This window comes from Trachypithecus francoisi, unplaced genomic scaffold (assembly GCF_009764315.1).
Source record: "Trachypithecus francoisi isolate TF-2019V2 unplaced genomic scaffold, Tfra_2.0 Lachesis_group1, whole genome shotgun sequence".
NCBI classification, from domain to species: Eukaryota; Metazoa; Chordata; class Mammalia; order Primates; family Cercopithecidae; genus Trachypithecus; species Trachypithecus francoisi.
Window position 1 is genome coordinate 14,789,538 of NW_022681454.1, and position 15,687 is coordinate 14,805,224.

At 44.5% G+C, this 15,687-nt stretch overlaps 1 protein-coding gene across 1 annotated transcript in view; it reads left to right on the top strand.

Moving 5' to 3' along the window:
- Positions 1 to 335: 335 nt before the first annotated feature.
- Positions 336 to 15,687, top strand: part of CD38 (CD38 molecule) — a 72,620-nt gene continuing 57,268 nt past the window's right edge. Inside the window, exon 1 of the mRNA XM_033213808.1 lies at positions 336 to 1,693. Within this exon, the coding sequence (XP_033069699.1) occupies positions 1,458 to 1,693 (236 nt within the window). The 5' untranslated portion in view covers positions 336 to 1,457. The remainder of the gene's footprint in view (positions 1,694 to 15,687) is intronic.

Sequence of the window (15,687 nt, forward strand, 5' to 3'; positions counted from 1 at the left end):
GGAAGCCATGATCCTCAGCAAACTAACACAGGAACAGAAAACCAAGCACTGCATATTCTCACTCATAAGTGGGAGCTGAACAATGAGAACACATGAACACAGGGTGGGGAACAACACACACTGGGGCCTGTTGGGGAGAGTGGAGGGAGGGAGAGCATCAGAAAGAATAGCTAAAACGTGGGGCTTAATACCTAGGTGATGGATTGATAGGTGCAGCAAACCACCATGGCACATATTTACCTAAGTAACAAACCTGCACGTCCTGCACATGTATCCCAGAACTTAAAACACAATAAAATAAAAAAGATAAAATATAAATAAAACGCACAGTCCAAAAAAGTCATCCTCTCCTACAGGGCCATGGGTGATCTGGCCTCCTGCTACTTTCTGAACTTCTGTTCTGTTTTCCTCAATGCTCTAGCCTAACTACAACTGGCCTCCTTGCTGCTCCCGAACAGGCCAAGGGCTTTTCTGCCTTAGAGTCTTTGCACCTGCCATTTCCTCTGCTTGGGAAATGTTTGTCCCAAGGGAGTTGGGTAACTTGATAGCTCACATTACTTAGGTCTGTGCTTGAATGTCACAGATGTTGTCTTAACAAAGAAGGGGCAAGAAAAGCCACTTTATTATTTATTAAACTCCCACAGAGCGCAGTATTACTGTGTGCCAGACCCTGCTTCAAACACATTTCATGGACTATAAAACTGCATCTCTGAGCAACTCCATGGAGCTGGTAGGAAAAACTTACACTTAATGGGTGATTACCATGTGCCAGGTATTATGCTAAACACGTTGTAGACATTAACTCACTTAATTCTCGTAACAATCCCATGAAGTAGGTACTGCTACTATCCTGGCTTTACATCTGAAGTAAGGAGTTGGGTAACTTGCCCCATGTCATCCCAGATGAACTAAATTTGAACCCGGAGCTTAGCCACTGATGCCAGTTGAGAGAAGGAGTCAGACTTAAGTTGAGTCTTCAGTCTTCAAAGGTGGTTGACCAGGCATTTGTCAGAGTTAAGAAGAAGACGTAGGACACCCTTTTCCAGGCAGAGGGCATTGTGTGCACACAGGTATAGAAGCCGGCAGCCCGCCCTCATGCGTTCCAGGAAGCAAATGTGGCTCAGGTGTAAAGTGCCCGGCTGATGAAGGGAGTTAGGGGAGGGAGTATAAGGATGTACTGTCTGCCCCGTTAGGACAACTGCAGAGGATTAAGGTGGCTATTTCTCCCTAGAGGTGGAGTGGGTGGGTCACTGCACAGGAGCCTTGGTCTTTTAAACTCTTATTGGTGTAACCAGCCACTGAACTCTGAGGCAACGGGTTGGGGGTGGGAAGGGAAACATAGAAAAGGCAAGTGAAAGAGAAGGGGAGGTGCAGTTTCAGAACCCAGCCAGCCTTTCTCTTGCTGCCTAGCCTCACGCCGGCCTCATCTTCGCCCAACCGACCCCACCTGGAGCCCTATGGCCAACTGCGAGTTCAGTCCGGTGTCCGGGGACAAACCCTGCTGCCGGCTCTCTAGGAGAGCCCAACTCTGTCTTGGCGTCTGTCTCCTGGTCCTCCTGATCCTCGGCGTGGTGGTCGCGGTGGTCGTCCTGAGGTGGCGCCAGCAGTGGAGCGGGTCGGGCACAACCAGCCGCTTTCCTGAGACCGTCCTGGCACGATGCGTCAAGTACACTGAAATCCATCCTGAGATGAGGTGGGTTGGTGACTAATGCGCACCGGTGGGCACTGCGGGGACAGCAGGGCCTGGCGCGCGGGGGAGCAGCCCAGATCGCCCGGAACGGGGCATGTTCCGTGGCGGGTCAGCCGAGAGTCCGCCGGGTGGTGCTGAGTAGGGAGTCCCGGGCTCGGGGCTCCGCGGGCCGCTTGCAGGACCAGCTGGCCTTGGCATCGAGCGTGCCCACGGGGGGAGGGGGGGCGCTGCTCGGTGGCTCTGCTGCGTAGCCGGTGAACACCGGGCACCGATGCCTGCCTTCTGGGCAAGGTGCCCTGAGCCCAGCCCCTCGCCGGTCTGCAGCCCACCCTCGGCACGCTCAGCCCCGCTTCACCGCTTTAGGGACAGAAAATAACACGCAGACGCAGGAGGTCGCTGACATCTTCAACTTTTTCTGCGGTGTCCGCCCGCTGTCTCTGACCCGAAAGTGCCCGGACGGTTGCAAAGGACACTTGATTGTGGCTTGTAAAGCCTGTGGTCGGAGAGGAGGGTGTAGAAGGGCTAAACCACGGAAGTTAGTTTTATTCATTTACATAAAACAGCATACCGATTCTTTTTGCGCGGGCTGAAATACATGTGGCCAGAGAAGTAATTAACAAAACAATGTCAGCTTCTAAAAACTGAGACATTACTTATACGATAAGGCGCAGCAACTCGGTGAATCTGTACAAACCTTGGAAAAAAACCACCACGTGGGACCTTCCAGTTTTCTCATGCTTCTTCCCAGCTACTAACCTCTCCTAAAGGGAACTGCTTTTTAGATTTGATTCCCAGGGCTTGCTTTCACAGGCAGGACTCATTTTCGTTTCTTGTAAAACAGAACAAGCCGGGAAGGCAGGCAGGGGGAGCTGCTACTTTACGCTGTGTGCTTGTGATAGCAAAATCCCGCATTTAAGCAATCCCAGGAAATGAGCGAAAAGACCTCCTTCGCCTCCCTGAGCACACGCAACGGTTCCGGTTGCAAAATGTTCGCCTTCTGGGATTCCCAGCGTCCCGTTAGTTGTTCTATTTACACATCATTAGATACTTAATGGAGAGAGACACTAGAAGTTGAGGCGTTCCTCCAGGCTGCATTGTAAAGTATGAAGTGAAATCCAAAACGAAATGGTAATGTCAGAAAGCAACCTCATGCCAAAAAAAAAAAAAAAAAAAAAAAGGAAACTAACACTGGACACTGGTCTTGAAGATCTTTCAATGTGAATACATATAGATTTATCTCATTTCTTTTAACAGCCCATAGTATTTCATAAACTAGATGCAACCATTTCCTATTGACAGGAAATTAGCTTGTCTCCAATTTTTCAATCCCACTTATCCAACAAGTACCTGTTGAGCACACACTCTGTTCCAGGCAGTGATCTAGCTACTGATGACACGAGTGAATGACAAAGTTCTCGCTCACGAAATTTTCACCTTAGTTGGGAGAAACACGATGTAATGAAAATCTTCATACATATATTGTGTGTACATATGGGAGTATTTCTGTAGGATAGATTTCTAGTGATGAAATTGCTGAGTAAAAGGGAGAATTAGGCTTATTTTAAGTTTTGATTTTTCCAAATTCCAGGTATTCCAAATATCCTCCAAAATAGTTGTGCCATTTTACTCTCCCATCATCAGTCTATCAGAGGGGATGCTTTCCCACAATCTCAATGCTGAATATTTTCTACTTTTTTACTTAAGAGAAAAAAAAGCATCTAATTGGTCCCTCAGTATCAGTGAGTCTAAGCATCTTGTATATGTTTATTTGCCATTTATATTTTTTCCTATGATTTTCCTGTCCAGATACTTGATACTTTCTATTGAGCTGCTTATTTATTTCTTCTTGTCAGAGCTTTTTATATATTTTAGATAATATTCACACACACACACACACACACACACACACACACACACAGTCTTAGAGCCACATCCCTGAAATCTTGACCTTGTGAGCATGTTTTACTGGCAGCACTCTAGACTCGATCATTGCCTTGAGACTATTCCTTATTGTGATATTCTTTGGAAAGACTAGGAACGACAGTTTTATTTTCAAACTCAACAAATCCTCGCATGGAAATGCTTGCTTTTGATTCTGCTTTAAAAATATATAGAATTATTTTCTCTCTTTCTGTACCTTATCAGACACAGCTAAAAGAAGTGAGTTAGGCCAGGCACTGTGGCTTATGCCTGTAATCCCAGCACTTTGGGAGGCTGAGGCGGGTGGATCACTTAAGGTGTACTACTTAAGGTGTACAAGAGTACACCTTAAGAGTACACCAGGAGTACAAGACCAGCTGGGCCAATATGCTGAATCCCCATCTCTACTAAAAATACAAAATTAGCCAGGTGTTGTGCATGCCTGTAATCCCAGCTACTCTGGAGGCTGAGGTGGGAGGATCGCTTGAATGCAGGAGGAAGAGGTAGCAGCAGCAGCGAGCCGCAATTGCACCGCTGCTCTCCAGCCTGGGCGAGAAAGCAAGACTCCATCTCAAAAAACAAAACAAAACAAATTCAAAAAAAGAAGTGAGTTGGTACTTTCAACATTCTGCCTGGAAATCTCTTTACCAAACCTGTAAGATCATTAGGTATATTTTCTGCTCTCTGTGTTGTGACAGGTGACAGTGTTACCAAACTTTCTACCAAGACATAATACAGGCTGCCTTTCTTCTACTTGCTAACAACAATTTTCCCCAAGTCCATCTTGCCTGCGTTAACAGTCTCCTTTAGACCTCTCCTCTCCTGCCTGTCACACAGTCCTAGTACTAATGCCACAGTATAGTAGTAAAGGTCTCCAGAGAAACAAAATTTATATAACATAATATAAATATATTAATAGAAAGAGATTTTAAGAAATTGGCTTATATCATTGTGAAGTCTGGCAAGCCCCAAATCTGCTGGACAGGCCAGGAGCCTGGAGACAGGGAAGAGTTGATGTTGCAGCTGGTGACCAAAGGCAGTCTCTGGCAGATTCCCTTTTACTCCTGGGACCTCAGTCTTTCTCTTAAGGCCTTCAACTGATTAGGTGAGGCCCACCACATCATGAAGGGTAATGTGCTTCACACCTGAGTCTCCCGACTTAAAATCTAAAAAATACCTTCACATCACAACCAGATGTGTTGACCAAATATCTGGATACCATGGCTGAGGTGAATTGCCACTTAAAATTAATCATCACATACATGTTTTAAGGTTTTGTTACACAGGACCTCACTTCCAAGTATCACTTTCTGTTTTGGTCATCAGTTGCTGCATAATAAACCACCACCCTAAAATTTAGTGACTTAAAACAATCATTTGTTGTCTGTCATGGTTCTGTAGTTTGACTGGCATCAGGTGAGTGGCCTGTTTCACTTGGTGTCAGCTGGGGGTGTAGGCATCTGCAAAATTGTCTTGGCAGGAACATCCAAGATGTCCCACTTACACAATGGCTCCTGGGCTGGCCAGGCCTCCCTTCCTTTCTGTGTTGCCACAGGGACTCTCTCTATTCATGCGGACTCTCCATATGGTCTCTCCCTGGTGTAGCTGAATTTCTTCAAAGTTTCTAAACTCTCAAAAGTGGAGCCTGGCAGACCCTCTCAAAGCTTCAGATCCACAACTGGCACAGCTTCCCTTACACAGATTCTATAGGTTAAAACAACCTCCAGCCCAGCCCAGATTCAAAAGAAGGAGAGACAAACTCTACCCCTCCATGGAGGAAGTAACAAAAATAATGTAGACAGCTTTTACCCTTCACATCTGGATTCGTCAGCTTTTCTGTTTGCATTTTCTTCTGGTCTTTCTTTTGTCCGTTACTGCTCTATTTTATTACCTTTTATCAGTTAGCTTTTAAGATGATAAAAATCTAATACATGCCTCTAGGAATGCCTTCTTGAACCTAGGGACTTTTGTTTAGTGATATATCTTGAGGGATAGAATAGTGCCTGAAATATAATAGGCATTAAATATTTAGCTGAATTAAATGAATGGTATATGTGCCAGGGTATTAAAAGTAACTAAGTCATAATAAATATACCTCCCCAGTGAACTATTTAATACCATTACTCCCCAAACCCTCAATTTCTGTCTTGAGCACAGAAACTATTAATTTTTCCTTTGTATAATAGCTCCTTAGTATTTCTTTAGAGGTTGTAGCACTTTATGTTCCTCACTGTTCCTTTTCCTTGGTTGTCCTTTTCCAAAAATCTCTCACCCTCACAAAACTCACTTTCTGCCAGTTTTTTAGTGTGGGTAGATAAGTATTGAAGCTTGTTCTTGGTGTTACCAGGTCGGTTCTTTGAGTTGACCCGGGGACATTACATGCAGAATATTCCTGAACAGATCACCCCGGTTCTGCTGTCTCAAGAACAAGAGCTACCTTCTGACCAAGATGGCTCTGGGTACATGAGACCTGGAAAACATGGCCAAGATTCAGCAAAGCGTTTGCTGAGTGTCAGCGCTGACAGCATCTCGGTATTGTGGGAGGGAGCCCAGTGTCTGGGTGATAGTCAGGACCCAAGTGATGTCAGGGGTGGGGTGGGGCATGCAGGAGGGAATGGAGAGCCACCACCTAGGGGAAGCTGGGCCTTTAGGAAGATATTCAGAGAGTGTTACTTTAGTTCCACTAATCTCCTCACCTGGGTAAAAACCAGCCCTCTCCATGGATGATGGTGAGGGTTGATGATAGCTGCAGACTGCTCATGGTCTAGGCAAGCATTCAGGGATGGGAGCAGGCATTTCTGAGAGCTCCCCTTATATCTGCTCCAAGACGAGGTGGGGGCCCCATGGGGAGGGACTATTTTATTCACTTCTGCATCTCCAGTTGTCTAACACATTGCTTATCACCTTATAGTCTCTTAATAGAAGCTTGCTAAATTGAGCTGCCTTGAGTCCACATCATGCTGGTTGAACATAAATAGAAATTGTGGGAGACTTAATCAGAGAAAATCTTTCATCTGTCTTACCTTATCTTCTAATAATCACTTCCATGCCCACAAAGATTATCTTTTCTGATTCATGTTCATGTCGATTTCTTTTTTATTTAACTTCCTCTTCAAAATTTCTGGCAGGATTTCTTAGCAGCCAGTTCTCCATTTTTGCTTTCCCATGCCTCCCACTTTAATGACTGTAGGATTTTCTTAGCGTCTACTCAGCAAAACTTATTAGTACAAAATGTGCAAAATAGCAAATTTACGCAAACACTTAGCAAATACTTAGCTGTCTGCCTAGTGCTAGGGTGAGGCATGGGAGATTCACAAATGAAGAAACACAAGCATTGATCTCCAGGATCGTGCAGTGGGAAGTATGGGGACGACCAACCTGGGAACAGAGCAATGCAGCACCAAGTGATCTGTAATGACAAAGAGGCCTGTACACAGCCAAGATGTCAATGAGGAAGGAGCCATAGCTTCTGTGCAGTTAGTGCTGTGCTAGATTCTGCAGGGATATAAGAGCTGTACCCCTATCAAACAAGAAAGACTATGTGAATTGCTGAATACGTGAGCGGAGTGTCAGCACGACGCCATGGAGATGCAGATGTGCCCCCATGTGGTGGGGCAGAGTCAGGAAGCACTTTATGAAAGAAATAGAATTTCAGGTCTTCCTTTAAAGGTAGAATTTCAACAAGAGGGTGCTCTGAAGAGTGTGTGCTACCCTGTTGGAGAGAATCCTGGGGGTCAGATAAGATGCTACTGCCAGGGAAGATGGACCAATTGATTGACCAAACGACCAAACCCTTAAAGGTTTTGGGATCTTGCAGAGGATTCCTGCTGGTGAGAGTGTGTGAACTTCATCTTGGCCTGTCCACACCTGGACCTTCTCAGCACACACAAGAGTACGAGGGTGACCATTTTGCACAGGACAGAATTCCAGCATGTTTGCCCCCTGGAGTGATGGAATGGCCACGTGCTCACCATCAGTGTCCCCACTGAGACCATGAGATTCATTAGAGCACTGGAAAGCATCATGCTCACCTGTGCTTCTCAATGCTTAGTGTTATGATTGAAGGCTTCCTTCAGTCCTACCTTTGTTCTGCGGTTCTAAGAATCTCAGGAGCAGGCCAGGCACGGGGACTCACATCTGTAATCCCAGCACTTTGGGAGGCCGAGGTGGGTGGATCACGAGGTCAGGAGATTGAGACCATCCTGGCAAACATGGTGAAACCCAGTCTCTACTAAAAATACAAAAATTAGCCAGGCATGGGTTGTGTGCACCTGTAGTCCCACCTACTCAGGAGGCTGAGGCAGGAGAATCGCTTGAACCTGGGAGGTGGACGTTGCAGTGAGCCAAGATCATGCCACTGCACTCCAGCCTGGGTGACAGAGCAAGACTCCATCTTAAAAAAAAAAAAAAAGAATAAGTGCACCTGGGACAGATTGAATGTGGAAGGGGAAGGCCTTCGAGGTGTGGGGCCTGGGTGCTGCTGTGGTTACAAACGGGAAGTGAGACCATAAGCCTGACTTGTGGAAGGAAAGGTGGAGTACTTATGCAAATTAGCTGATTCTACGGGCTTAGGGTGCTACCACCACAATATCAGGGAGAATACACTCAGGGAATAGAATCTTCTGGAAGCAAAAGCTATTTGGAAGCCCCCAAAGTGGATGAAAAAGCTGAGTGGGAAACAACAGAGATTTCAGGAGAGGGAGAAGAAGATACCTACTTCTGTGCCTTTTGGCCTCGTGTTTTGCTTCAGACATTGTTCCCAGGAAGGTCAGTGGAACCCACTGCTCAAGACACACACTTGCTCCTTGTTCTGGTGTCATAATAGCTGCAAGAAGTGGTGGTGTTTAGCCCGGAGAACAATTTTTTTTTTTTTCATCACAATGAACACTCACGGCTTCTCTGCTTCCTCCTTTCCTCTTTGTCTTAGGACTCTTGAAAAACAGCTGCCAAATGTCAGTTTAGATATTTTGGAGGGAAAAAAGTTGAGAATCAATGTTTACAGGTTGCCTGCAATGTACTGAAATTACATAGTTGGTTCTTTTCAAACTTTCTCCTAATCCTGTCAGGAAAGTCCCAGGAACCACATTTTAGGGTTGGGGAAATGGACCCTGACTTGGTGATACGCTATAGTCCGGCTGGCTATGCAATTTATGGAGCCTAGTGCAGAATGAAAATGTGGGACTCATTTTTCAAAAAGCAGGAAACAGCTTTTCCTTTCTTCCAGGGTCTTTTCCTCCAATTGCCCTGGTGGTGTTTGGTTGCTATTTAATGTTGAGCCCCTTTGAGCACAGTGTGTCCCAAATTGGTGGGTTCTTGGCCTCAGTGACTTCAAGAATGAAGCCAAAGATGCTCGCAGTGAGTGTTACAGTTTTTAAATATGGTGTGTCCAGAGTTTGTTCCTTCAGACGAGTTGTTCGTTATTCCCAGTGGGTTTGTGGTCTCGCTGGCTTCCGGAGTGAAGTTGCAGACCCTTGGGGTGAATGCTACAGCTCATAAAAGCCACGTGGACCCACAAAGTGAGCAGCAACAAGATTTATTGCAAAGAGCAAAAGAATAACCCTTCCACCACAGGGAAAAGGACTCAAGTTGCCATAGGTTGGCAGGGGCAGCCTGCTTTTATTCCCTTATCTGGCCCCACCCACATCCTGCTGATTGGTCCATTTTACAGAGAGCTGATTGGTCTAATTTACAGAGAGCTGATTGCTCCATTTTGACAGAGTGCTGATTGGTGCATTTACAATCCTTGAGCTAGACAGAGTCACAGAGTGCTAGTTAGGGAGATACAGAATTAGCTAGATACAGAGTACCGATTGGTGTATTTACAAACCTTGAGCTAGACACAGAGTGCTGATTGGTGTATTTACAAACCCTGAGCTAGACACAGAGTGCTGATTGGTGTATTTACAAACCCTGAGCTAGACACAGAGTGCTGATTGGTGCACATACAATCCTCTGGCTAGATATAAAAGTTCTCCAAGTCCCCATCTGGTTCAGGAGCCCAGTTGGCTTCACCTAGTGGATCCTCCACTAGGGCTGCAGGCGGAGCTGCCGCCAGTCTCGAGTTGCGCCTGCTCTCTTTAGCCCTTGGGCTGTCAATGGGACCCCGCGCCACTGAGCAGCGGGCAGCGACCGCCGGAAGCTCAGTCCTCGGCGGGGAGCCCACCACAGCGGGAGGAGGTCAGCCATGGCTGGCTGCAGTTCCAGAGCCCTGCCCCGCCGGGAGGCAGCTAAGGCCCTGCGACAATTTGAGTGCGGCGCCGGCAGACCGGCACTGCTGGGGGACCCGGCGCAACCTCCGCAGCTGCTGGCCCGGGTGCTAAGCCCCTTACTGTCCTGGGCTGGCCCAGCCGCTCCGTGTGCGGGGCCGGCGGAGCCTGCCCCCGCACCAGCGCCCGCCGGAACTCGCACTGGCCCGCGAGTGTCGTGCGCAGCCCTGGTTCCCACCTGCGCCTCTCCCTCCACACTTCCCCACAAGCAGAAGGAAGCAGCTTCGGCCTCAGCCAGCCCAGAGAGGGGCGCCCACGCGTGGCAGGCTGAAGGGCTCAAGCGCCGCCAGAGTGGACGCGGAGGCCGAGGAGGCGCTGAGAGGGAGGGCTGCTAGCACTTTGTCTCCTCTCAACAGGGATACTTGCAGGGACAGGGTGTCTGCTCCTTGTTCTGTAGACCTCAAAGGTGAGTCCTGAGGCTTCAGGGTCACTGGCCTCCTTTTAGGGAGCCACAACGCCTTGTCTTTGTACTTCAGGAATGTTTACGAATCTCTGCAGGTAAAGCAGCAGAATGCCATGTCCTCTCCTAGTTGCCAGGACGTGTTCCTTGTGGTATGATTGCCTGGTCTTCCTGCAGACCCTGACTGAGTAACAGATGAAAGGAATACTCAGACACAGATATGCAGTGAAAGAGCGGCTAGGGGACTGCCGAAGAATCAGCAGTCTTGATAAACTGGAGCTGCTCGCTTTTATTCAGTACAGACATAATGCCGAAAGCCTGGAGCCAACCCAGTCTGTGGGTAATTAACATGGTTGTTCCCCCTTGCAGGGAGCAGTCTCGCCCGAGGGTGACCAAAGGTCGGTTTCTGGAAGTAAACAAGCTTATGTAGACAAACTCCCCTACATTCCCTTGTACCTACTCCTCGCCCTCTGCCTCAGGGTAAGAGAACAGCTGCCTTCAGCTTATTCTCCCCAGAAGCTTTGCAGAGCCTTCTGACCTTTCAAAAGGTCTGCTTCTTTCCCATAGCTTCTCCCACCACTCTGAACCGATCTCCTATATTTGATCCCACGTGTTTAACAATCACTTCTTGGAGCTGGGTCAGGAAGTATGCAGCATGCACCTGGCACTCCTAATGCTGTGCCCATGATGGGCATTGCTGATTGTTCAGAGCATGTTGGATGAGCCTGAGTCAGCCTCAGAATCTTCACCCAGCGCACCATGGAGATGCTACCAGTTGGTTGGCGTTGCTCTGAGAGGTGACATTTCTTTGTGATTCTGTGTTAGAATCATGTTTGTCATCCGAGACAGGGAAACCTAACACATTATCCGCCCCCAGGAAGATCCCATCGTCATTCCATGCACCGTCAGTCCCGGGAGCTTACTTTAAAAAAAGTTACTGACACATGAACGCAGGTCCCCAAACACAGGGGCGGCAGGATGAGGAGCCAGATGAAGAGAGTCAGGGGCCTGGGGCTGCTTGGCTTGGATGAATCTGATGGGAGGTGGGGTGCATCCAAGTGTCCTCTGCTGATGAAGAACAGACTTGTTGCAAGGAGGTAGGTGTGTGCTGTGTAAACACACATCAGAATCAGGACCTCAAATAGTAAATTTGAGGCAAGAATAACAACTGAATTTGCCCAGCTCATCACAATTTAAAATCAGTTTTCAAAAAGTTAAGAGCATGGCTTTCATAGCATGCAAAATCAACACACATCAAAGATTTATTTACTGATTTGTGAAAGAATCAGCAATATGACAAACTTAGTTCAGAGAATATTTTGAGGCACTGAGTAGATATAAAACTGGTTAATGTTTCTCGGGGCAATAAAACGTCATAAACTTTGGGGATTTCTTTTTTATCAGACAGAAATTATTTGCATCCTTAACAGAAAAGATCTCCAAGTTACCATCTAACTTCATAAGGTTTGAGTTATTAATCCATGGTAAATAGAAAAGACAAACAAATATATGGTTTACCAGATAATTAAATAATTCTTGGTAAACCTGGCAAACAGTGCCCCAGTGTGACTCTGAAAAGACATGCCTGCCCATCTTTTTGCCTTATTTCCATGTTTTAGGTATTTTTGTAACATATCTATTCAATAAATATATATTGAGCTCCTATGATGCCCCAGGAACTCTTTTAGATCCTGGAGATATAGCAGTTAACAAAGCAGATGAAATTCTTGCTCACATGGAACTTACATTCTAGTAGGGGAGACAGACATTGAGTGAAACAGAAGAATACATCGTATGGCAGATGGTGGAAAGTGTTAAAAAGAGTACTGTGTGGTGTTTACAATTTACCCATTTATGAAGGAATCCGCAAGATGATAAACTCAGTTCAAAAAACATTTTGAGGCACTGAGTAGATTTAAAAGTGGTTAGTTTCTCAGGGTGACAAAAAGCCATAAACTTTGGGGATTTCTTTTTTAGGTATGGTAGTAAAATAAAGAAGATGCTATGATTTGCACATTTGTCCCCTCCAAAACTCATGTTGAAATGTAATCCCAAAAGTGGCAGGATGAGAGATTGGCCCTTTAGGAGGTGATTGGGTCATGAGAGATCTGCCCTCATGATTGGATTAATCATTCATGGAATGCTGATTAATATGCTAATGGGTTAATGGATTGGGTTATCATTGGAATGAAATGGCAGGCTTTACAAGGAGACGAAAAGGGACTTGAGCTAGGATGCTTACCCTCCTCACCGTGTGATGCCCTGCCCTGCCTCAGGACTCTGCACAGTTCTGGTAAGCAAGAAGGCTGTCACCAGATGTGCCCCCTAAACCCTGGACTTTTTGGGCTCCATAACTTTAAGGAATAAATTCATTTTTAAAATAAATTACCCAGCTTCAGGTATTCTGCTATAAGCAACAGACAGAGACTAAGACAGAAGGCTTTATTGGAAGGTGGCATTTTAGCAAAGACCTAAAGAAAGAAGGAGAGCAAAACATAGAAATATCTGGGGAGAACATCCTAGGTAAAAGGAACAGCATGTGCAAAGGCCCTGAAAAGCAGCAAGCCAGCCAGTGTGTTTGGAGCGTTTTCTTATGGAAAAGTTCAAAGATATGTAAAACTGGGGCTAATAATACAATTAACCCCTACTTACCCATTACCCAACTTCAACAACTATCAACATTCTGCTGTTGTTATTTCACCTATTTACCCATTTTTTAAAAAGTATACTTTAAAGCAAATTCCAGGGTTTATATAATTTTGTCTGTAAATCTTTCAGTCTGTATCTGTAATTCTTTCAGTCTGTAAATCTTTCAGTCTGTATCTCTAAAAAGAACATTCAAAAACACAACTATCATACCATCCTCCTACCTGACACAACTGAGTAATTTTTCATATCAGACAATATTGATCATGTTTAATTTTCCATGATTTTCTTTAAAATGTAGTTTTATAACTGATTTGTTCTAATCAAGATTTGCACATTGCGTTAAAAATATATGTATCTTACATTTCCTTTAATTTACAACCATTTCCCTCCTCCATTTAAGAATGCTTATTAATTTGTTAAACAGAGTGGGCAATTCATCTTGCAGAATTTCCCACCTTCTGGGTTTGGCCAATTACATCCTTGTGGTGTTATTTAAAATCCTCCTCTATTCCCTTTATTATCTGTTGACTGAGAGCTTGGCCAATCAGAATCACTTGAACGAGCTGATTACACCCCCTCTTTCTGAAATGTTTTGTTCCCTTGAGTCTATACACACTGTTGACTTCCAAATTTATATCTCTAGCCCAGACCTCTCTCCAGTACTTCTGCTTGCTACTGTGTTTTTCATAACTTTCTGATTTTTTTTAGTATCCAATGCTAGAAAATATGTCCATTTTGAGAAAGAGACAAATAAATTATGAGCTCATATTGATAATTTCATTTCAAAGTAAAGGGCACAGAGTTTTTATTTAACATTTTAATTTTATGCTTGTTTCTCTTTTACACTGAAAATCTTAGTTCCCAATGACGTTAATGTAATTATGTATTTACTTCCCATATATATGTTGTATATAATTGTTTTATATATACATAGGTGTATATATACTATTGCTAATGAAATGTCTACTGAATGGTGTTAAGTTTTCTCTGTGGTTCTTTTGGTCCTTGGGGTACAGGACTTATCCCAGTAGTGATGTGTAGTCAAAATACTATGTAACAGTGTCTGGTACCTTAATTAAAGGATCTCTCTGTCTGCTGCATTGAGAACAGATGGTAGCAGGACAAGGACATCAGCCTGGAAGCCATTTGGAAGCTCTTTAGTAATTCAGATAAGAGATGATTTTGGCTTGGATGGTGATGGATGATGTTGAGAAGTGGGTGGATTCTGGATACGTTTTGAAAGTAGATCCCATGTGATTTGCCGTGGGTGAATATATGGAATGTGAGAGAAACAGAAGAAACAACAATGCTTCCAAGATTTTGGGACAGAGGTGCTGAAAAAAATAAATGTCCATTTATCAGAAAGAGAAAGACTGTGGTAAAGCAAGTTGGGAAGGAAGCAGCAGCTCGGTTTTCCACATTCAGTAACCCTCCCTTATCTAGGGTTTCACCTTCTGCAGTTTCAGTTATCCATGGCCAGCCACGGTGTGAAAATATTAAATGGAATATTCCAGAAATAAACAAGTCATAAGTTTTAAACTGAGCCCTCTTCTGAGTTAGCGTGATGAAATCTCATGATGTTCCACTCTCTTCTGCCCTGAGTGTGAATCATCCCTTTGTCCAGCATATCCATGCTGCATATTTTACCTGCCTGTTACTTGCTTAGTATCCATCTCAGTTATCAGATTGAAAAAGCAGTACATATACACAGGGTTTATATGTACTATCTGCAGTTTCAGGCATCACTGAGGGGCTCGGAACATAACCCTGGCAGATAAGGGAGACTACTGTTTTAGTGGAGATGTTGATCAGAAGACTGGTTCATATGAGTATGGGGGTCCTGGAGAGAGGTCTGGGCTGGAGATATAAATCTGGAAGTCAACAGTGTATGCAGACACAAGGAAAGAAAACATTTCAGAAAGAGGGGGTATAATCAGCTCATTCAAGTGATTCTGATTGGCCGAGTAAGATGAAGATTGGAAATTGACCAATGGATTGGTGACTTGACAAGGTCAGTTTGGAAGGAGTGGTAGTGATGAAAGCCTATGTGGAACAAATTCAAGAAAAAAACAAATGAGAAGAGAGAGGAATTAGAGACTGTTGTGCATAGACAACTCTTGCAAGAGGTTTTGGTGACCAGGAGAACAGCAATACAAGTGAAGTAGTGGCTGGATGTTTTCCAAAACATGCAACTTAGTTTTCATAGAAAAGAAATGGTTTTTCTGTTCCTACTTATTCAGTTTTGTGCACAATTTAATTAAATTATATAAGTAAAAACCACAAGCATGAACATGTTTATAAACAGGTAAATAAATAACAAAGTAGATAGAAACAAAAATTCTCAGGTGTGCAAAAGAGTAGTTTATTAGCTGTGTAGAAGATAGAAAACTTGCTTTTATAGAGGGAATGAATAGTGTTGATTAGTGTAGTGAGTCAGTTAAATAGGTATCAGTTGAATTTTTTGAGGCAATAAGTACATTTAGAATTGGCTAAGTGTTATTCTTGCCATTAAAGGAAACTCTTAAAAATAGACCAGGTCAGAAAACCACAAAGACAGTTTTCTTAAATAAGGGGGTGGTGGAAAAAAATGGATGTAAGATGCTGAGAAAAAAACAGGAAACTCAACAATAGGTGAAATCAAGAGTTAGTTTCGTGTGTGTGTGTGTGTGTGTGTGTGTGTGTATTTTACAGAAAGGGGCTGAAAGGGGAGGAATGATTATATTCACAGATTTTTGTAGCTGATCTTAGTAGGGAATAGGAGA